General features: G+C 37.7%; 1 protein-coding gene across 5 annotated transcripts in view; it reads right to left on the reverse strand.

Annotated features, from left to right (window-relative positions):
* The window catches only part of RBMS1 (RNA binding motif single stranded interacting protein 1), a 141,862-nt gene that overhangs the window by 30,860 nt on the left and 86,811 nt on the right, over nucleotides 1–24,191 (reverse strand). For all 5 annotated transcript variants that reach the window (XM_058839650.1, XM_058839654.1, XM_058839653.1 and 2 more), the window contains exons 3-4: nucleotides 8,364–8,422; nucleotides 5,462–5,553 (exon numbers count right to left, since the gene is read on the reverse strand). In XM_058839650.1, coding sequence (XP_058695633.1) covers nucleotides 5,462–5,553; nucleotides 8,364–8,422 — 151 coding nt within the window. The remainder of the gene's footprint in view (nucleotides 1–5,461; nucleotides 5,554–8,363; nucleotides 8,423–24,191) is intronic.

Here is a 24,191-nt window from a genome sequence, read left to right on the forward strand (position 1 = left end):
AAGTACTATAAGCAATACATTACTGAACCTCAAAAAAGTTAGCTGTTTCTCATTTTTGCTCATTTAAAACCATGTTCTTCATCAGCAACATAAAGGAAGAGCTGCCTCCAATACATTATGCTTATTAGCTGTGGAAAAGCCTTGATTTCTGTTACAGAGATGAGGACAAGAAGCTAAGCAGCTTTTCCCTCCCCAAGTTCACACTTCATATGGTGTGACAATTCATCTTTTCTAAGTACACTCGGGGAAAAAAGTTACCTAGAGTAAATTTAAAGTATAAAAACTTAGAATCAAAAGCTAAAGTTACCTGCATATGGAGAGTACATCACAGTTCTGCCTTTGCAACAGTAAGTGAAAAATATAAACATTTCAAATTCAGGTAATCGCTGTACTCCAGAGGATCAGCATGAACTCAGACAACGGGCTCATACTCATCATAAGCTAAAACCCACCCTCATGTAACAAGTTCCACAATTTGCTTTGAGGGCCTGTAGACCATTCCAGAAAACACAAATTGTTTCTTAAGAATGGTGTGAGTCAGTATGTGATGGGAGAACATCCTTTACAGTGTTAGCACATTGTTATTCTGACACAATTCAAATAAGAAACAATTGTTAAGAAGGCCCTTTTTTTGCAGAAGCTTAAAATATTTGGAAGTATTTAGTGATATGCTAATGTGAGAGCTAATACAAATAAGCAGGACCACACTTCATTGTGTCAGCGGAAGCGAAGAGTTTAAGGAGGAGGAAATTGTAACATTATGAATCTGAAGCCCTAAGTCCTAAAAATGTGCAACTCTGGGGAAATCTTCGAATGGATAAACACTGAGTCTTCCCACAAAAATGCACATTAGTACATAGAACAGCATTCCTTGGCTCAAATTAACAAGTCTCACTGACCACAGAAATCTTCCATGCCCATGGGTTACTTTCATGGCTTCTATTGTAAGTAGCATATATTTTCTAAAGGTAATTTTATACTTCCATAGGAAAAAAAAAAGACAGAAAAACACAAACTAGAAAATAATGACTATCAACCGTTTAAGTTATGAATTATTTTGACTATGTTATAGTGAATTTGTAGATAGAGAAGAACTGCTTATCTCATGAGGAGAGAGAAAATTGAAGAGACATGGGAAGACTAGGTCTTTAACAACAAAGTGTGGAGAATCAGGGTCATTGAGTCCACAGTAGCTATGTTGGACTTGGACAGCTAAATCATTTTTAAGGGAGGACACTACACTAATTTTAAACACATGGTTGAAGCTCAGTTGTGAGAACTGAGATCAATCCTTCTTGTGATGCCTAAAATACATTGCAAGCTCTTTAGAAAAAGTGGTAATTCCTTATGTAGAAGAGTTTTAGTAGCTGTAAGCCTTTCACTATTATCTCAGAAATCTGTCAACCTACCAGGAGATGAACAATTTGGTTATAAAAATGTCCCTGCCATGCCAGGAAGGAGTTAACACTCAATGAAGTCTGAGCTGGCAGAGCCACACTGGTATTCTAGCTGGCTTGTGCAGCTCTACATTGCTGTCAGTATAATACAGATATTATCTTGTTGACTTTATCTGGGTTACAAACACAATGATTCTCTTCCTGTCTTATGTCTTCTAGACAGAAAGATGAGAAGAACAGTAGGTTTTATTAACAATTCTTATTTAGTGGCTCCTTTTCACTTTTTATATTTATACATTAGTTTATATCCAGAAAGTAAGAAGTAATCAACTTTCCATTTGAAACAGTTGCTTCAGTAGCTGCAGGTGAATTCATTTAACATCATTTGATGGGACAGAACTTGGTCTGAGCAATGACTTGAATGCTTTATGCTAACCTCAAAGTCAAAATCCTATCAGAATTTGGGTGTCTGATATGTCCGTAGCATTTCTAAAACATCCTTACAGACCATCAGTATTTTAAATCTCCATTCAAAATACCAATATATAGTGGATTTTCTGTGTGCATCTATCTTCCTATACACAAAGTCATTTTCTGTCTGCTCTGAATAATGCTGAAACCTAGAGTTATCTCACTTTTACCTGTGGGGTGGCAGGAAGAGAAGAGGGCTCTAAGAAGAAATACTCTGACAGGAACCACAACTTTTCTAACAAACAAAATGGTCAGTTTTCAATACTGCTAATCTTACCTAAGACTGCACAGCTCTACAAAATCACAGCTTTTGAACCTATGATCCTCTAGGAGCAAGAACAATAAACTAAGAAAAGAAATTTCAAAAAATTAAAAGGAATGAAAATAAAAATTGGACACCCAGCAGTTATTAACTAGCTTAGAAATTACACTAGTCTTGCAATACATATATTTGCTCTTTGATCTGCTGAGTAGGAGATAATCTACTGGTTTGTACTGGTGGGTCCTGAAACAAGCTGGCTACCAGTATGGCTCACATCATCTGATCTCCTTCCACAGCCACTTACATACCCTGGGAAAGATGGAGTTACCACTAGCAATACTCAAGTGGAAGAGAAAAGAGAGGCAATAACTTGTTAAATCCATTTTAAAATTTTCATCCAAAAACTGCTCCCATCCCTTGGCAATGCTATTATCATCTTATGTGAGTTCTTCGCCACATTTTCTGGGCAAAAGGAAACACTGGAAACATTTGGTTCAGCAGTGACCAGAAGACACTGGTAACCAGCACAAAGCAAAACTTTCCAGGCTGCTTTGTCTTAGCCAAGGGATCCCAGTTCAGATCTCAGAAAGAGCAGAATAGCTGAAGACATGGTATTTCATGAGCTATGGACTGACACAGGGTTCCGTGATCGTGACATCTCCTGAGTGATGGCCACTTCACCAACAGTGACTCCCGGAACAGATTTGGCAGGATTTGGCTTGAAGCTGTATCTTGGGCCCTGGGCCTTCCTACTCTGCTCAGCAGCAGCAAAACAGCAAGTGGGATTTTCCTCAAGTCAGATCAACTTGGAAGCAGACTGCCACGTACAGCATGATTTATACAGCATGGATGGGATGATTGATGATGATGACAATAATAATAATGTGATTCACTACTTAATATTTTGAAAAATAATATAACTGTAATTTGAAGTTGTCTCTACAAAACAACAAAAATTTTAATATAGAAAAATCTGAACCACTTCCACTAAAGTAGGATTTGCAGATCTTGCTGATGTGAGTAGTCTTTAACTCACTGATCTAGAGCTACAGCAGGACACTGCAAAAAGGACTTCACGGCAGCCAGAGTCTTCAGCAATAACATTTTCCTTCCTGTTCAGCTGCTGTGGGTCAGGAACCACATCTGGGGGGAGGGTGAGAGCACTGAGGAGCCCTGCTGCTCCTGACACCCTGGGCACAGAGTAATTACACCACCTTCCCATAGATAAATCACACCAACAGGCATGGATTTCCTCTTTGAAACTGCAGCTGTGGTGGTCAGTAAGGGAATTGATTGCCCAGACAGCCAGGAAACTCAAATCCTTCTCTGTGACACTCAGGCTTAAGCCTGAAGCAGTGTCACTGCAGGACTACCACCCATGGCACAGGTAGTCACATGCAAAAGGATAAAATACTAAACACACAAACACAAACTTTTATAGTGTCTTGCATGTGAAGGGTGTGATTTGCTAATCTTGCCAAAGCAACTGTGACTGGCCATTCCCAGTTTGGAGCATCTAAGTGGAGATAGGATTTTTCAGACAAAAGGAGAGCAGCATTGCCCAGGGAAAAAAAAATCCAATGGCTCAAAATAGACAAAAATCAAAGCACTGAAAGTCATAGTCACTATTGACTGATTGTTTTAGTATTGTTCATTGGGCTGGTTTTGGGGTTGCTCTTTTTGGTAATTCAAACCTCTCTGTATTAAGAAGTAGAACATGTTTCACTGGATGCAAACCTCATAGCTAGGAGGTCATCAAGCTTGACACAGGGTCAGAAAAATACCCAAAACTGCAGGATATTCTGGTGCACATTTTTTCATTAATGCTAACAAAAAGAAATATTACTGATCTTGCAACTGTCAGAGGAAATGAGTCAGAAATATATACTATAAAAAAGATCAAGAAACTATTCATTAGGTTACTATAGTTAATTATTAGTGCTTCTCCATCTACTCAAGGAAACAGACATCAAAGTCCATTAAGAAAATTAATTTACATTACTTCAAAATCTCTTTTTGCAGCTCCTACCTAGATATCATATTCATAAGATGGCAGAGAGAACTTTGAAAAATCTGGGGTATATTTTAAAGTGATCACCTAAAACCTAAAGATTAAATAAATGGCCTTTATTAAGCATATATAAAACCTTATAAAAGGAAAAAAAACCCAAGTGTTTTCCAGTAAGCATGTATGTTTGTGTCATGGCTGTAATGAAACACGCATTAAGTATGAAACATATGGTTTCCATTTTGTTGCCCTGGAATCTATCCAAAGACATTTATGTTGTTAGCTTAACTGTTCTCTTCAGCTGAGAAGCTGTGGAAAATATCTCATCTGAAAAAAATCTGTACCTAATGGACAACTATAAAAGATTTGCTAGATTTTTAGCAGACTGCTGTAATAAAAAAGCCTCTGAGATTACTAGATTTTAGTTATTTTTAATTAGCATATAATTTTCAAACTAAAAATAAATTTGCTTTAAGAGAAACCAGAATTATATCAACAGATTATACTGGTAATATTTTCTTTAGTTAACAAATTTGTAGAGGTGTTTATGATTCTCTTTTGGAACCAGGCCATCTGAACCAACAAGAATGCATGATGATATCATTACCAAAGTATCACCTCCCTAATTTCATAAAAGTCCACTGAAGATGCTCTGAAGATCACATTTGGCTAATAAGCTGGTTCAGAGGCAAGGTTCATTAAAAATTAGAGAAAAAGAAGATAGATTTCATTCTGCTATTTTTTCATAATTCTTGGGTTTGCCTTGATGCAAAAGTAGGTCAGCCAAGAGCTGGCTAAGAATTTCAAGACATCTATCATGAATGCTCAGATTCAAATTTTACTTCTATTAGCAGAAAATATACAAGAAGGGCTGAAACAAAGTTCAAAGGTTAAATTTTGCCATGGTATACTTAAAAATTAATCCCTAAATCACAAGGCTTCTAACCTCTGTAACAAACAAATGATCTATGAAACCTTTCATACCATTGTGCTATAAACCAATTCATTAAGCCTGCTGTAGTTTTTACCAATTATTGCTAAACTTTTGTTTGATGAAGCCAATGGAAAAGACTGTTATGAATAAGTTAATGAAACGAGTTTGGAGACTTTACAGTATCATGCTTCTTTAATTAGTTGAGATTATTTGGGATATGATAGTCAAAAGTCTCCATTTTATTATCTTAATAATCACATGCCTTGAGGACTGTGCTCTCTGTAAAGGGCCCTGCAGAAACTCCACACTGCCCTTGTGCCACTGTACAAGACTGTTCACCTTCACAACCCATTGCAAAAATTTGCTATTAGCTGGCTATTTTAACTCACCTTTGCCATCTGTGCTTGGACTCCACTGGCCTTTAAAGCCGAAACTGCCTTCTGAGCAGCTGCTGGGCTGTCAAAGTCAACAAAACCGTAACCTGAAAGAGAAAACATCATTTTGTTAACAAGACAGCAAACAGCTTATAAACAAACACTTTTCAACCAACAGCCACGCTACTGGCACAGTTACTTAATGCAATTTTCTTGCTGATGAAGAGGGACAATTTGAACTCAAGTTCTTCATGCATGTTCCCTGCCCCTCCCCCCAACCCCAAAAAAAAATAACTTAGCAAAGTTTCTGAACCTTGAACTGGTGAGGATCTGCCCCAGTGGAACAAATCCATTTCCATGCCCAGTCATTACCAGAATTTTGGCCAAATTGCTAACAAGCAGTATAGTGCTTTGCTTTGTATTATCTGGTATGTAACTTCTAACAGCAGATTATTTCAGAGAACACCAAAAAAGCATAATCTGTTAATTTTTCTGAAGTAAATTCTTATTACAGTTTGAATAAATGACAAGTCTGTAAGTTACTTTTTGTTTATTCAAAATTGGGAGAAAAATTCAGTTTAAAAGACACATATCTACCCAATTTTTGGTAAATTACTTATCTCACTGCATATACATAAAAGACAGTTAAAAGTGAATGAAAACCTAGCTTCAGGGAAAGCAAATGGTTTTTCCTGTTATTGAAAGAATGTGAAAAACTGTCCTGAAAGCATTTTCTATACCGTATAATGCAATCTTTAAATATTAAAATAAGCTCAACACCAATTGAAACAAATTCCATATATTTGCAATAATCTTTTTCTTATCCTGAACAAGAACACGTAACTAGGTAGATTCCAGGATGTCCAAATAGCAATATACCTTGGCCTTAACAGACACTGACCTTACAGGCCAGGATTTTTAATCCAGCCTGGGAATTGGAGGCTCAAGGCTCACCAAGAGGCAGTCAGAGTTTGGAAGCAGCTTCCACTAGATTTCATTGCAAACCTCATAATGCATTTTTCAATCTCCCCCTTTTCCACCAGTGAACTGTCCAAGTATTAATAAAATCTCTTTTCAGAGTTAAAGTTGGGGTAAAATAAAAAAAAGAAAAATCCAACAATTAAATAACCTCTGAAGGAGCAGAAAATGGAAATATTTCTTCAAAATATATTCTTATCCTCTTATAATATATCTATACTGAGAAAAGGTTGTCTAATGTTATAACACAGCAAGCTTTAAAGCTCGGGAAAAACAACTCAAGCAGCCTTGTACATCAGTGCAAGCTTATTTATGCTGCCAAGAAGCTGAAGAAAGCAGCATATTGTTTTGTGTAACACGTGGTGGTGTGGATTGTTAAATCCTGACATGAAACAAAATGCATTAGTTCATATCAAGTTTTGTGCTGCCAAGGCAAGACTAACTTCCCATACCCCAAACTAGCTCTCCACACCCATGGCAGCCTGGGTTAACACCAACACACTGCAGGGTGTAATACAAAGCTGCATTCTGACACCAAGCATGCTATCAAAGCTGGCTTTGCCACCTTCCAGATGATATAGAAACTCTACTGCTCATTGTTCCAGTTAGTTTAAACCCCATGGTGTGCTTTTTGGCAAAAGCCAGAGATGCTGTCAATCTTTTGGTTAAATTCCAGTTAGATATTTGCATTCTGCCTACTTACGTTCCCAATGCAATTTCAGCAACACGCAGTGAGCTTCCCTGGAGCCTTACATTGCAGTGTATTGTCACAACAGGCTGTTAGCTACCCCTTTTCATCAGTGAGATTTAAATTCGGTATTGAAAAAGTCATCTTCAATCTCTTAAAGAATTAATGTGATCTCTGAAGAACTACTGAACACTTCAGGAACTGACAGAATGGACAGACTAAATCAGTTAAGTGCAATCATAGCCATTAACTAATTAAAATAATTGAAAAGGGCATCTCCTCTTTTCTAGTCAAAATGACATCTACATACAAGCTAGGAAAATTTTTTCTAGAAATTTCAGTTTCTGAACTGTCAGTGCCTCTTTAATTTTCTTAAGATGAGGAGTTCAGAAGTTATGTGTCTGCATCACTTCCAAGTTTGCACAAAAGCTTTGTCTTAATTAATGATGAACTCTCCTCCCTCTGCCTATCAGCTTTCTGCTCATTCATGGGCATTATGCTTATTAACACTGCTCAATCAGCTGACTTTATATTTCACTTTGGTTAGAAATTATCCTCTTAATTGTAAAAAATTAAAGTCTGAAATCTGGTTTTTCAGTGTCTGCTACCACACCTTCTCCCACCATAAACATGCTGGAATCTAAATGGCTGCAATTGCAGTGAGTGATGAAAATCTGTGAACTGTTGCATCCAGCTTATCTAGGAGTTCTAATTTTTTTTTTTTTTCCACAGCTGCAATTACTTCATTGAAAATGAACCCTCTCTTTGCTCCCAATACATTCAATAGAACATAACAAAACACAATTAGAGTACTGGAACATGTAATTAAGTGCTGCTTCAAGCTACACTAATCAATGGAGCTTATTTCCACAACGTATAATTTTTTAAGATGCTTAGTATAGTTGAATGGTCATCTGCAAGCTTCCCTAGTTTCTCCAGGCAAAAGGGGAAAAGCTGCTTTTAACTCCATTTTTGTTTTTAAAATAGAGGCGAGCTGCCAGCCAGCACTGTGCATGTCAGCTTCGCTCCAGCTTGGCTGCGCCACCGACACCGGCTGTCTGCCAGCTCCACTGGAGGCAAATGCATTGAATACACCAACCACCAGCAAGAATAAAACTCATCTAGGAACAAGAATGGGAAAAAAACCCCAAACCAACAAAGGTAAAAAGCACTTAAAATACAACATTAATGTATTTTATAGAATCCATTACAACTTTTGGGGGAATGCAGTATAAAGGAAAATATACATACCTTTGCATTTGTTTGTAGTCTTGTCCAAAATAGCCTTTGTGGATACAATTTTCCCATACCTAAAATGTATTATACATGTGTAAGGAAAATGAGAAAAGAACATCCTATTATAACAGTCACATAAATCACTTTATTTTATATCCTAGTACCCTTTACTCTATGCAAAATTAAACAATCTATAGACCATATAATTATGGAATGCAAACTCATTCACAGATGGAAGTGACAAAAAAGATCAACAATTTCAGGCACAGTCTTGTTCTCTTTGCCCTATATTCTAACAGAATCACAGAACAAGCCAGAAAACAGTGCTTTATAGAAAAGAATTCCATGCAGTTAAAATGCCAGTATTTATAAGACACTATGTTATAGATATAAGCTGGGACTCTCTCAGTATATAGACCAGTTAAAGCAAACCAGTTGCCCTGTCAGTGCTAGGCTTGCTGGCTAGCACAGTATGGAAAGGGAAGGAAAAAAAATAGAGAGAAAAACCCAGCAAAACCCCAAGTGACAAACACAAAAATATTACATCTGATTTAATATTATTCTGTTCTGGAATGTGGCTAGTGCAAGACTTATGAAAGCTGATCAACAAAGTTGGCAAAAAATTCTGTACATTTCTGTAAAAATAAGCAATTTCAACTAAAACAAAATCATCCCTCAGGAAAGTTTCAATTCTCTTATTGCTAGTTTTTCAGCTTCTCAGTACCTGGTAAGCCTAGTCTGCTATGCAGCCCAAAGGTGAGCACGTAGAGATCTCAGCAACTAAGCTTGGGAAACAGGTAGATAGTAATCCCAGCTATAAGAACAATGGCTGTTTCTGAAGCACTCCGCAAAGCTTATCAGAATTAGGTATTTTGATAATTTTTAGAGTAGAATTTGTTCCTGTTAGCAATTTCCCTTGGAATAAAAAAATATCACTTTCAATTTATAAACAGCAATTCTCTTGGCCTGCATCAACAGTGGGACTGGAAATGGAGCACAGATTTCCCAAGCTCCTTCCCACATCCTCCTCTGTTTGCCTGTCAACTACACTTGTTAGGGTGCTCTGAGCACAGAAGAAAAAAATTATGCAAAAGGAGTTTGCTTTCACTTGAGAATGTAATGTAACTTATTACACTAACAGGTGTATCTATGCACCGTGTGCTAACGGGATCTTGATCATTGCACAAGAACCCAAAATGAACAGAGAATTATGAGAAATGTTCTCAGTACACAAGAGGAGAATTTGGGGGGAAAATGAACTTTCACCATCTTACCTGCTAAATAGAACTTCAACAGAGTGAGTATAATTTCAAAAAATATTATGTTAAAAGACAACTAACTACATTTCTTCAGTAGCTGTGTTAGTCTTAACAGTTCTTCAAAATATATTAGAAGCCTAATAAATTGAGCTTAGTTGATTAAGAGTATTCAATTAACTCTTCATTTGCAAAAAAAAGGCCTATTTACAAAGTATTTTCCCCACACCTTTCAGTGTAGCTGTCACTCTTTGTGACCAGTTTCAAGACCCTGCTGTTTATGCAACAGTTATTGGACAGCTTCAAATACTTGCAAGAGAGTAAACCTGGGACACAAGCCACAAAAGCGGTGGCATCCTCTTATCTGAAATTGTGAGCCTCTATACTATACTCTACTACATATAAAATAGAACTACCTATCTACAGCCTAAAAACATACAAGCATCAATGAAAATCACTGCATGCCTAAATTTACCATTTTAGAAGCTGTAATAAAGCAATAGAAATTGTGCATAATAGTTGGAGCAGGTACTTTCTTACTCGTACCACATACTTTCCAAATATGTCTTTCCATTCAGAAAGCTTTATAGTCCCTAAGTCAAAAGTTTTCATGTTTCCTCCAGAATTTTTCTGAGTGCAAAATAAATGCACATGCTGTAAATGAGAGAGGCAAACTGCTCAAGACGCTTACACCCAGCATGACATTTGACAGCCAGCATTCTCCATATCCTATCAACCCCCCTAAAGCTTCTTAAAGTGAAGGGCTACATAGCCTTTTGTGGGAGAAAAATCCCTAAAGGATGATCTCATCTCTGCTACTGTGTCAGTTCTTGAAAGTACAGAAAGTGGTGGTGGTGAAGAACCAGATCGCTGGGTATTTATGTAAGCACAGTGCCCCGGCCAGCTGTGTCAGGGCTGCCTTCAACCACTCCAGCCCATGGTGCTGATGCTCACCAATGCCTGAACGGGTCTCTGCACATCTGTTCTTGACAGACACGTTCTGGACCACCTTCCTTTGTGCAAAGATGGCTTAGTGATTTATTGCACTGTCCTAGATAGCACAGCTCCTGCAAAGAACCAGCCACCATGGAAGGCTGCCAAGAAATTTCAGCAGTGTGAGTCTAGGAACAAACTGGGAACCAGTGTAACAATAGCAGCTATCGCCAGGATTTCTCCTACGATTTTCCCTCCCATGTGTGAGTTGTTCTCCACTGGCATGCCATGAGGCACAGAAAAGCAGTTTACCCACCCTGAGCCTGGCTAGCAGGATGCACCCCTTCCTTGTTCCCAGCATGTGGTCTGGTATCAAGGGAATTACTCCTTGCAGTTTCTCCCAAGTGCTTCCTTCAAATTATGACCATTGCAAAAACTTTTCTTCCCCTTGAATTCTACAGTCCTTATACTCTGCTTTTAACACTAGTTCCTGTCTTCAGCTGCTCATTTGTTGAGTGCAACTGCAATCAAGACCCTGCAGAAATCAATGAGCTATAAAACACACCAGTCATGATTCAAACTGGTATGTATTACTTGTTTACAAAAAGGATTATAGCATGCAAGAGAAAATTTGTATTCCAAAGTTGTCTATGATGTTAGGTCTTGCCTGAAGATCCTAACTCCTCTCAAAGCCTACATACATTGAGTTGTCTAAGGCACCTGCTGAAGGTTCTCTCATGCTCCACAGCCTTACTGCATGCTTGGTGAGATTCTGTACCTAGAGCTGCTCCCATGGCTGGCAGAATCACTTCTACAGTGATCGGTGATTGTTCACTCCCTCTCAGCTGAAACAGTTTTTTAAAACTCTTTTAAATTAAATTTTAAATCTTCTAAATGCTCTCTTTTAAATTAAGTACCAGTCTTGAGAAATAACTGCTAATCTGGCTGGTGACAAGCAACTAGGTATTTCTTATTAAGTGGGTTATTTTTCTCCCCAAAATAACATCAAACTCTCGTTCAGCAGCAATAGAGTTTTGTTTTTTTTCTTCTTTCAAGTGCTATTAATACATTCCTCAGTTTGAATTATGTTTGGAGATGGAAAGATGTTTTCAGCATTGCACCTCTTTTCTATACAGCACTTGTAGCAAAATCTCAACTCACACATTGAGGAAGAGAGGGCTTGGGTACAAGGCAGGTAAATAACTGCCAGGGTGCGCTGGGTATGGGATTAAAAGGGGTGTGCTCAGTAACTGCCTGTGGCCCAGTGTTGTGGTACTGTTGTGGTACAGAACACCAATATAAACATCTGTCTGGACAGAATATAAAGAAGAAATATGTTCAAAGCCAAGCTAGGAAGAAATGCAGTACAGCTGCTAACAGGATAGTGTTTACTATTGCTCATTACATATTCATAGAACAGAAATGAAAAAATAACCCTCACTTGCTCATGCTGCCCCAAAATCTACTGCCAGGCAATAAGAATGTAAAATTCTGCACGATACCTTTGTCTTAGATGCTTCTGAAGTGGAAGACTTGAAACAAAGCACCACCAAAATTTAATTTTTTAAATCATATTGTTCGGCAACATGGTCAAAACCAGTGCAAAAAAGCACCCTGACAGATTCACTGCAAATTGCTAGGGATACATCTGACATTGAAAACATCTCTGAATCCTAATTTTGGCAACCTACACAATGATGAAAGAAAACCAAGTACATACATCAACCTGAATCGCTATTTATTTTTCTCCCCTTGTACATCTGGCAGTATAATGAACATACGTGGAAATATGAAGGTGAAAAGATGCAATCATAAGCATGACAAAGAATGGGGAATGAAGTAGCTTGAAATCTCTGCCCCAAGTGCTGTTTTGAGTGTTGAAAGAACTTATCAGTGTGTGCATTAGGGGAGGCACAGTAAGAACAAGCAGCGAGAAGCTTGATAAGGTTTCTCTGGAATGAATTGTTCAAATCTTTGACCACAATATAATGTAATATAGCTCACACCACCAAGCTTACAGTGCTTCCCTTTGCAGTACTTTCAACCTGTCTTCCAGCTTTTGCTGTGAAGGATTTTCCACAAGATGCTGACTTGGACAAAAATATGCCAGAAGGATCTCTGCTACCACGGAAAGTCCTTGCCTTATGCTTAGGTCCTAAATGCTTAGGTTCTGCATCCTGAACTGTCCAGAACTTCGTGTTGAAGATGAACAGTGATCTCCCTTTGCCTAAGTCCAGTCCATCTGTAAAAACAACATTCCTAGAGATCCTGCAGTTACAGTTTGCATTACTTAGTGCTGTCAGAACTCCTCTGATATACAGTAACAATGCTGCATATCTTCTGTGTTTGTTCTAGATTAATTTTTACATCTTAGCATCTTATCACTGCCCTTCATAGAATGCTCTTATTTTTAAGATCCAGAATCATGTGGTAAAACCAGACATGGAATTCATAACTTGTAAGTGGCTCCAAATACATGAATTCACCTTAAGGTGGAATTGTGAAAGAAAGAGAACCTGTCTGAAGGCAAAATGTTCTGATAGGAAGCCAATATTCTCACCAGGTGACTCAAAGACTGGAGAGAGCACAACAAACAGGCAGATCTGGCAAGGAATGTCACATAAAAGAGCAGATCAATTAATCCTAAAATATAATGCAGCTACTGAACAGGGGCATATAAAACAAATTATAATTTTGACTAGGGTAAGTAGATGAAAATGCATAAAGCAAATACTTTCAAAGCAATTCCTATATATTAATTGTAACGCTAAAAAGAAAAAGCAGGTGGGCCTGCTTAGTCTGTAAATCAGCTTTAAAAATAAGAGACAACAACAGAAACAAAAAAAATATTTCTTATTCAAGATGGCCTTATTCACCACACAGCATGGTCAGTGGGTATCTTGCATGTACTCTAAATGCAGCTAATTCTTCCTTGAAAGAAAATCATGTTGTCTTTCATAGTATGACCTCAAATCAGTACACGCAACAAACACAGCTGAAAATCAGTGATGTGCAAATTTTAAGATCCTGACCTCCCCAAACCAAGAATATTCTGTTCTGAACACTATGACTCAAAACATTTATATGCAACTGATGCTCTTACTAGCCAGGCCCACACCACCATCTATCCTGCTTGTAGAGTGGGTGGAAGCCACTCCATTCATCTCACTTGAGACCTGACGAGGAAAAAGGCTAACAGCCCATGGGAAGGCCTAATCTCTGCTGGAGTTCCCAGCTCCTCTGTAACACCTGGTGCAGAAGGAGCAAAGAAAATTCCCTGGGTCTGAGAAAAAGAGCCAAGGGAGTTGTCAGCAAGAGCTGACTTGGTACAGCTCGCTCCTGTTCCCCACCGATCTTCCTGTGTTCAGGGCATTTCTAAGCCTAAAGCACAGCCAAGGGAACATGATCAGCCCCATCAATCTTTTCTCTTGGATCCAAAACCCAAGCATAAAATGTTTTATCTGGCTCCCATACCTCTGCCCCTCTGCTGCATTTTGGGAAACTGGTGTACTGAACCTTAAACTCCGGGTCCCTTTTAAGCTTAGACAAGCACAGGGAGTTTTTGTTTCTCTTTGTGTCAAATTTTCAATTTTCCAGTAAGGAGAATTTCAGAAAACAATTGTCAATACAACATTACTAGTCTTTATGATAGACTACTCTGATCCCACTGTTTAGTTATGGGTAAATATTTCTTACAAAAACTTGATAAAGAAATTTATTCAATCCAGCAAAATACTGAGTTTAGAGAACAGAATCAAACCATATGGTTTCCATTTTTAAATTCTTCTTCACCACATCTATGCCCTCGCTCAGAAGGAAACATTGCTGAGAACATTTTGTCCGTATTTTGTTTTCTGTTGTTGGAAGACACACTGTTCTTTGAGAAACTCTTTGAAATACTCAGTTTCTTCAAGGCCATCATGCACCTAAAGGTTTTCTACCAGAACATAATAAGCATCTACCACCAAAAGCTAGACAAATCATTTTAAGTGCATAATTAAACATTACACAAAAAGTTGCAGTTATACTTTTATATTTTTTATTTTATGAGTTAATGGGTATGGATATTCTAGCTTAGTATGAGTTCAGTTTTGAAATTGTTATAGATTTGGCTAATTTATTTGGTTTAGTAAAGTCTCCTTTCCTAGCTTCAGATATTCAAGCACTGGGTTAACCAATGCCACCAGAAGCGCCCTGTTTCAGGCATTAGACCGTATTTTCCACTATATGCAAAACAGAACTTGCTTGAGTACCTAAATTAAAGTGTTATTTTGATGATATGGTGTTAAATAATCATGTGGTTTTGACATAAAGCTAGTTCCTTCTTTTCTTACTAATTGTCCATTTGACTCTCTGGTACTTCAGAAGAAAGACGGTTTTCAAAATACCCAAATATCCAAGTAGTTCTCATCCTCATTTATTATTTTATTTGGGAGATAAATAATACCTCCAAATAAATTTAAAAATTAAATTAAAATTAAAAATTTAAACAAAATATTTTTTTTTTGAGATCTGTGTGGTAAAAAAAAAAAGATCTACCAACTAAAAAAGCCAAAAAAACCCTAGGCTCCCAGAAGCCTTGCCTTTGATATTCTTCTATACTGCTGTAAACTCTTCATTAAGATCAGCAAAGCTTTCTTCACAAGATGTCTATGTTTAACTCTTCTTTTAAATTTAATTTCTGTTTTCAATGAGAGGCAGTGTATGTCGTCATCATTACCAATACAATTACCAACATCTCCACCATGCAAACTACTATTATTTTGGTCCGAATAATTTTTTCTTCAGTCTCAGTAGGTTACAATTCCAGATTTCTCTGAGAAGAAGCAAAACCAGACGCAAGCCCAGATATTCTCTCATCTCTTACAGTTATCTGTCCTCACAGGAGCAGATGCTTTGTACAATGGACATAGACAATTTAGTAAAGTGTGAACAAATGCCTTCTAAGTTTCTTGGACAATATTAATTTCAACAGATAAAAAGCAGTATTTTATGAATAGGTATTTGGTTTGTAGTGTACAGGCTCTACACAGATGTAAATGTTCCTTAGAACTAAAAATAATCAGGAATTCAAAATCCTAGTGGATAGTGGAGTGACACACAAAAAAATATTTTGGAAATCATTATTTTTCAGCTACTCAATTTTTTTTTTTTCCCAAGAGTAGTTATTTCCTGGTTTAGACAAAGATAAGATGTGGTGACAAGGAAGATGTGTTTTTAGAATCAGGAAATGTTTGCTTCCTTCTGTTCTTGCTTTGTAGAGATGTGAAAAACCTCAAACCATTCCTTGGAAGCTGACTGAAATTCAAGGGCAAAGAGTCCCATTAGCATCCTGCAGCAATTTTTATTACATTTTCTAAAGGTTTTTCAATTAATATGATCCCTGTTGCACAACAAATTGATTATCTTAAAAGCAAGACCCACTGCACAATGTCCTTTTATTCAGCACAGCTGAGGAAGACTTTAGGTTTTAATGTCTCTGGGCATTTTCAACATTTCAGAAATATTACAGCTGGCACTAAAGCAGCTTTCCCAGTGTGGCTTTCTAGTGTCTTAATCAACACACTTTCAACAGCTTCCTGCAGAGGTGTTTTCTCCATCAATCTTAAATCAACAAAAATGTAAGGGCATGTTTATTTAGTTTCACTTTATAAAGTTAAGAATGTTCCTATATGTGAAAAATAAGTTATTCTTCAGTACAATGAAGACACAGTCATGGGGGGGCTGAAATTAAAAATAATCCATCAAGTATGTGCACACATACACACACACCCCCACTCCCAGGAAAAAGCTTTTGGAGTTGGAGGGGAAGGCTCTCCTATTATGCCCTGTCAGGCATCAAGAAGAATTCTGCTGATGCTGCTTTGAGAAAAAACACAACAGCTGTAGAATCAATTTAAAGAGAGATTTGAAAAGGTAAGTATAAAAATCTTTACATTAGAGGGTTTGGGGGATTTTTTTTAAAAGAAATTTAAAAATTCTGTTAAAATTAATTTAAAAGAATGAAAAAGGCAAATTCTGAAGGATGAATCTATAACTTCTATTTTAGGCTCTGACAAGTTTATCAGTATCTGCAGCCTCAGCCGCTCCACTGAGGATATGAATTCAGATACTTGGCAGAGCTATGATTAATAATCACCCTCTCTTCAGGGAGAGATTTTTGTCAAAGCCCTCAATCTTGGCCTATCCTTGCTCAGCTGCAACATGATTTTTACTACTAAACATATGGCACCTAATTTCCATTTAATCTTCCATAGGCTAACAAGAGAATGCTGCTCAACATTACGGTAGGGAGAGACAACAGCTCCAGACACTGAAAAAGGAGAGGGCAATAGCAGCTAAAGTGGCAGAGTTGACCTCTTGCTCTGCACTGGAGATCAGCTTTCATATTTCATAGACACCTAAAGATTTTCATCAACCTAATGACTCTTACGAAAGCCAGAATATGAACATGCTGGTCCTAAATTTGTTGATTGCATAGCTGTTTTAACTGCAGACACAAGATGTCACATGCTGTGAAGAAAAATGGAATTTCAAGCAACAAATTGTGAAAAATGATCCTGTTCTGTGCTTCTTGCCGCCTCTGCCCCTGCAGTAACCCAACCTGACTTCTGACAAGCTGAGGTGTTTCGCATAATCTCTGAACCATCTGCTAGGCTATCTGTCAGTTCAGCAGCCTTGTTACTTTACAGTTTATAGGTTAAGCAGGATAAATAACCAATCAGAAACACAAACAGATTTGCCTCTTTGACACACTTTGAAGTGCAAGTATTGTCTAAGTAATCATAGCTTGCTTACTCCTAAATGGAAGAAAAAGAAAATAAAAATCAAAGTAATACATTAAAAAAAATGTCTATTCCTTCAGAAAATGAAATTGTTTATCATAATTTTTACAGTTTATGAAATCAGAAGTACAGCAAAATGAAAATGATTTTTCCTAACTAATTTTTGCTGGCACATTTAAGAGATTTTTCTCTTTACCCATTTAAAAACACACATATGAAGTATTTTTAAATGTGTAAACTATGCAGAGTTATGGTTTTCAAACATCTGTTTGCAGGGACACAATTGCTGGTTGACATTAAAAATGCTGTTTCATGCCAGAGATCTATTGAGTTTGTTAACCAATGAGAGTGAGAGACCACTCTGGTTTTCCTTATAAATTATGTGGCATTGTTCCTTTGAGAAAAATATTTAAATATGAAGTGATGTGTGCAAATTAGATAGAATGGTTTTGAAACTAATTTGCTACTATTCTGCTTCCAATACAGAATATTGTAATTTATGTGAAGTGTTCTCCCACTGAAAGCATTACAGAAAGTTTTACCATAAGACATGGAACTGAGGATTCTTTATATGAAAATAGTTTGCAGTTATTCAGATAGTCACAAACAATAAATATCAGAATTATCATAAATTATCATCAATCAACTAACATGCATTAAGATGATCCAAACAAGAAATTGCCAGTATATGCTACAACATCAGAAAAATCAAGGAGTCTGCCTTAAAAAGCAGGCTGCACTTCCTAATCTCTACTGTCCAGCATCCAGTTCGGGAGTTCTGGAGAACCCTGACTTTACAAAAAGAAAAGAAAATAAAGAAAAATAAAAAGAAAGAAAGAGAGAGAGAGAGAGAGAGAGAATTCAATTAAAAGATATTTGAAATTCTCAGCTAACTCGATTTTCAGTACTACCATTACTCTTACTTAAAAAAACACAGGATAACTTAGGTTTTCTGCAGCAATTTACGTATACAACTACTGACAAGGCTATTCAAGTATATGGGAAGAGGTTACAGTTTCCTACTGTTACAAAATGGAAGAACAAAACCATGTTAGTTAAGAAAGCAAATAGTCTCACCTATGTTTTCTTAACTTAGTGCTACAAAATGGACACAAATTATGTGCTGAAAAAAATCTGCATTTTACACATAATTGAAACCTTGAAATAATATTATTTACAAATAAATTATCATAGCTTCTGTGGCTCCCAGAAAGAATATAAAAGATATGAAGGCATAGGGTTTCACATAGCCACAAAAGATAAAAATGTATCTTATTTTATTTTAAATAATAATCCATTTGAAAGCATAACAAGAAAGTACCAAAAATTTTCAAATTACAAATCTGAAATGTTATTTCTACAGTCTAGAGCTTTCTTTTATCATTTCATTTATACTTAGAAATGATCACTGCTAAGGACAGTGATTTGGGAGGATGAGAAATTAACCCAGATGAATGACAAAATGTGTATTTACAAGCCAAGCTCATGGCAGGTCTGCAGATGTGCATGTACTGATCTACCACTGCTCACTGCTTTAATCTGAAAGTATGGCAGTATTTCCATATTCTGGCAAATATCAGCCTCACTGATTTTGCAGAGCCTACTCTAACAGCTTGAAAGAATAAAACTATGAAGACATAACAGAGCAGCTCTTGTTATTCATAACTCTTTCCTCTTCCCTCTGTTAAACAGTAGGGATCAGCTTGGGACATAAATTAGTCTCTCTACCTGAAGACCTTTTATTTTTCAATTCCTCCTCCTCCTCCATCCAAGAAGGCCAAATTCAGTCATTGTCAGCATACGATGCATTGTCCATTGTTTTGGCTATTCCTAAGCATATTTCTTTTTCTTGTGCGAGGGAATTAATGAAAAGGCAAGGGAAAAATAAAATCATTTATCTATACTTCCCAATACTTTTTCTCTTGTTTAGTCAGAACAGTATAAATCAAAATGATTTAATTATCTGGCTACAGGCTTAGCTAGTGTGAGATTATCTCCTCATTGGGTAGATGGGCATACACCTGTTAATACCACAACCTTACGTACTTGCAGAAGATAACTCTTTAATTTATTCTTGCATTTGAATTTCACTTCTGGTGAAGGTTGCTAACCAAGTCTTATACACTCAGTTTAAACAGATGATGTCTCAAAGAAGCCATCAGTCTAGAAAACCATGAGATTGAAGACTGCCATTAAAAGGCACTTTCAACCACATCCCAATCCCCAAGCCCTGACCCATCTGCCAACTCTGAGCTACAAAAAATGTTTCACATATTGTGAAATTTACGTATATAAAAAATATATACATCTATATGTACATGCATACATAATGCTTATTCTTGCATTGAAGATGTTTTGTTGCTGGTATAATGCCTAGCACTGATATCTTTTTTAAAATACATCAATGTACTTTGTATGTTTTCCTTCTGGTTTTGTAATATTAAGACAATTCTAAAGCCAACAGGATTCCATGACTTGGCCTGCTGGGTTAAAGTACACTACACATAAAGATAACTGCCTTACCTCTATCTTGCACTAATTTAACACCCCATCTCAGAAAGTGTCGACTGCCTCTCTTCTGTCTGGAAGGCAGGAAAGGAAAAATCCCTGTACGTCCAAATAACTTCCAATTTCTCTGAACTGCATTTTACAGTGGTTCTTTTACAACATACTCATAGTAGCATCCTGCTTTCAACAGCTATTCTATATTGGAATTAACACCTTGTAATGAAGACACTACAACAAATAAAGTATGAACTCCTTTAATTTCTAGTAACTTAATGTCAATCTTATTAGAACAGAGCTAAATGGACAAATTACTCAAAATCACTGCTAAGCCTTCTCGATGCCTTGTCCCCTTAATAGCACAGCATGTAGACTTTATCTCTATTTGAATCTGCTTCTGTAGTCTCAAGTCCCAGCTGTGCTGAATAGCAAATATCTCCATTTCAATAGGGAAGATGCTTGTACTAAAGTAGCTCTCTTCAGGGGTCAATATACTTCAGAAGGGCATTTAAGTGGCTGTATGTTATTGAGCAGAAATATCAGCTCACATATTATTGATTGTAACTGCATGGCTCTGTTGAAAAGATGCTTCAGTAGTATTAGGTGCTGAGACAGGGATAGAGGAGTGTTATGCATTAAAAAAAATACTATCCATCTGTTGCCAAATTTTAGATAGATGAGCAATCACAAGCTGTAACACAAAATCTAAAGCACAGCCTCTGTGGCTGATGTGTCAGGGTCATATTCAGTGCCATTTCCTCAGTTTCACACTGCTTAGATGGTCTTTTGAATATTGACTGAAGCAGGCAAGAGGCAGAGTTTAATTTCTGCAGTTTTCAAAGGGTATGTAATACATACTTACATGAAAATCTGCTTTTGGTAGCTTAAATATACCCTTTTCTTTAAAAATGTCATTAACCTATTCTGATCCCATCACTGCAGCAGCCCAGGAGAACTGAAGGCCTCTGGAACCACTGCACCATCAGCCTGTGAGCCCAGAACTGCAGCCAGAGTTGCAGTCACACACCCTGGGCACCACCAGACTGCCCTGGAGAACACACAGAGCTGGCTGAAACTCATGTGATCCCCAGACCCTCATCTCCACTGACTTGCATAACGGCTATGTCAAATACATCATGGAAGGGCAAGTCCAGTATCCCAGACTGCACTTTTGGCAGTGTACCCAAGAAAGCACCTGGATCACTGGGATTCACAGTGAAGTACACAGATGATAGAAGTTAATGCTGTTCTAGCAGGGAAAACTCAACCCAAGAGCATTTGTGCAAAGGTGGGAGTCAGCTGGCCTCAAAGAAAATTAGGATCCTCCAGTTGGTTGTGTCAACTGCAAACCCGGATGGAAACTACATTAAGCAGAATAAGACATATAGTCAAAGTTTCTTAAAAGGAGCATCTGTGGGAGTTTCACAAACCCAGAACATCAGAAGCCACAGAAGGGACTAAAAAACACGTTCTTACACAGAGTCAAGAAAAATCAATCAAAAGCTGCATGACTGCAAAGCTGACAGGCAAGCCCAAAGTCAGTAAAGTCAATCCTGTATCGCCACCTTTCTTGAATGGATTCAACATTATATACCAGCAATGAAGCTTGTATAACATGATCACTGTGTTTCTGGGCTTTACTGACCTTTTTGTTTCAGAGAGCCTGAGATAACTAATTCTTTGCCTGCAAGAGGGCAGCAGAACAAGCTTTTCTCCTAGAAGTGATAAAGTACAACAGGAAAGAAGTCGTAACTTCTGAGGATGAATCTCCATGCCTACATTTCAGGTTTTAAAGTAGTTAGTTTTCTAATTTTTTTAATTTAATGAAACAAGATGCTTGTAACAATTCAAACAGAAACCTTAGAGAACTTTATATGAAAACCACTCAGAGTCCGGGAAATGTAATGGATACAGTTATCACATAGGGAAACACTGAGAATGGAAAGAGGCAACAGCTATACTCCGTGCCAGAGAGCCACCCCCTAGTAAAGAGTTAAATAGTATCTAGGTCACTCTAAAGTCTTTCCTGCACACCCTCAGCCCACTGCATATCGGAAACGCAGTGTGGGAAGGCCAGGGAACTAAACTCACAGACCAAGTATGACTCAGACTGCAGTAATTTAATGATACTTTTATTCCCTTAAATTATATTTGGGATTAAAAGAATCCACACCCTTAACATGAAACATGAAAGGAAGAAACCACAAATTAACAGACCTTAGTGTTAACAAAAGGTATCTAGAAACAAATTAATTATTAATGGCAAGGACCAAAACCTCTCCTGTAACATACTACATGGTCAGACCAGCAGAAGATGAAGAATTTGAACCCCAGTCAGATGTTCTTCTGAAAGCCTAGGGAGGATGATCTCAGCATTAGGAATGTCAGAGAACTGCCTGCCAAAAAAATTAAGAATTGTTGTAGCCAAATGCTGACCTGTACCTCTAGGGGAAAGCAACTTGAGAGAAAGAGCCCCACATTTCCTACACCACTGAGGAAGCTGAACTCAAGAGTTGTCAAATATCTTTGTCACAACCATGAACAAAAGTACTGGGTCCTGAAGAAGGCAGAACACTAGGGACCCATATCCAAATACAAATCCAGCAAAATTCTTGAGGAAGAATTAACTTTTTTTGCAAATTCTCTCCCCCTGAAAAAAGGCAGAAGTTTGGAAAAGACACGAGTGAGCAAAAGAAAACATAGCCCTCAGAAATACTCCCTCCTGACTGCAACACAAAATTCTGAAAATTTACTCTTTCCTCTGCAGTTTAAGCTGCCTCCCCATCTCTCACTTGTGGAAAGGACAAAACAAGGCATGGTAACTACCAGAAAATGATGAGGAAATCTCAGACGCCCTACAGGCACTCAGATATCTTCCATCACAAGAACATGAAAATCTTCACAGAGAGAAACAGGAATTAATTTCTCCTTTTTCACGGCAAAATATTAAATAATTTTGTTGTGGTGATATAAATAGCACTGGATGCCTTCTTCAGAAGAGTTTCTACTAGTATATTATTATACCATTATAAAGAATTGAGCATCTGGCTTTACAGCTGGATATTTTGATGTATTCTGGTCTGTTTCTAATTAAACTATATGGTTTTTAATCCTGTGAGATAAAGAAACTAACCATGTTCCCAAAGCCTATACCCACCACTAAGATACTAGTTCAGTAACCAGTTACCTTCTAAAGTCAAGTTTTGCTACTGCTCACCTTTCAACTACATCCAGACCAGTGAGCCTGTGCTCCCCAGATTATCACCTTGACCTCAGTTCAAGTGCTGGATGGGAAACAGCTGATCAGCGGCAGTCAGAGCTGTCCCCTCTTCCTGAGAGGGCCACTCTTTTCAAAATATTTAATGACATTTGTGAAACTGCGTAATTCTGTGTGAGTGCCCTAGACTTCAAAGATAATTAACAAATATATGATTAATGAAGAAATAAATAAAATGGGTGGAAAAAACCTTCAGAATTTCCCATGGAACAAAGTAATATGCAATTCAGTTGGGAAGAACAGAGGACTGGGATAGATTCTTGTGTATTTTTAAAACGTCATAACTCTAGAGTATTTGGAAGATGTTAAAAAAGAATTGATCCTAATTTACATTTAAAAAGTACGTTCATGCTGAGGCCTTTCTATGATGATGGACTTTTCAGCAGCAGTCCTGGCTTAATAGTCTTTAACTGCTAGTACTGTACCTCTGTTCTGAAGTGTGGAAGCCCTGTAAGCTGTCACAGAGAAAAGGGAACAGAAAACAAGACTTTCCCTCTCATTATTTGAGATCTTCAAAATGCGGCACACAGACTTTTGGCAACAAATAAAAAAGCCTAAGCAATAAAACCAAGACAAAGCCTTCCATAAGATAAAAAACATGTAGCTTCAAGTACGGGAAATGTAAGAGTTTGAATACAGGATCTCTGGGGAGGAGGGGGAGGAAAGGCAAATGATTTACAAAGAGTCCTTTCCAGATCAACAGTACCACAAACAAACAGCGAGGAGGGAAAGGAAATGAACACTGCTACATCAGCTCGGCTGGATACCCCACCATGCTGATACCCTCAGGCCTCGGAGGGAAAAAGTCTCTCTTCTCTCTGCCAAATGTCTTCTCCAAAACTCAGCCAAGCCATTCAGGCTTAACACAGGGGAGATTCCTGCCTGGGGTACTGCACAGCTACAGGTTGAAAAGAAGAAACCACAATGCCAAAAGAACCAGACATGGCGGAGTTCATCTGGCACTCGGCACTTGTGTAGCTGCAAGCTCAGCCCTTGGGATCAGAGAAACGCTCAGCGCACGCTGCGGGCAGGGAGAGCTTTCTGAGCCCGGCAGCGGGAGCGCTGGGGCCCGGGCACCATGGGCTTC

The sequence above is a fragment of the Poecile atricapillus genome, chromosome 5 (genome assembly GCF_030490865.1).
Source record: "Poecile atricapillus isolate bPoeAtr1 chromosome 5, bPoeAtr1.hap1, whole genome shotgun sequence".
In the NCBI taxonomy this organism is placed as follows: domain Eukaryota; kingdom Metazoa; phylum Chordata; class Aves; order Passeriformes; family Paridae; genus Poecile; species Poecile atricapillus.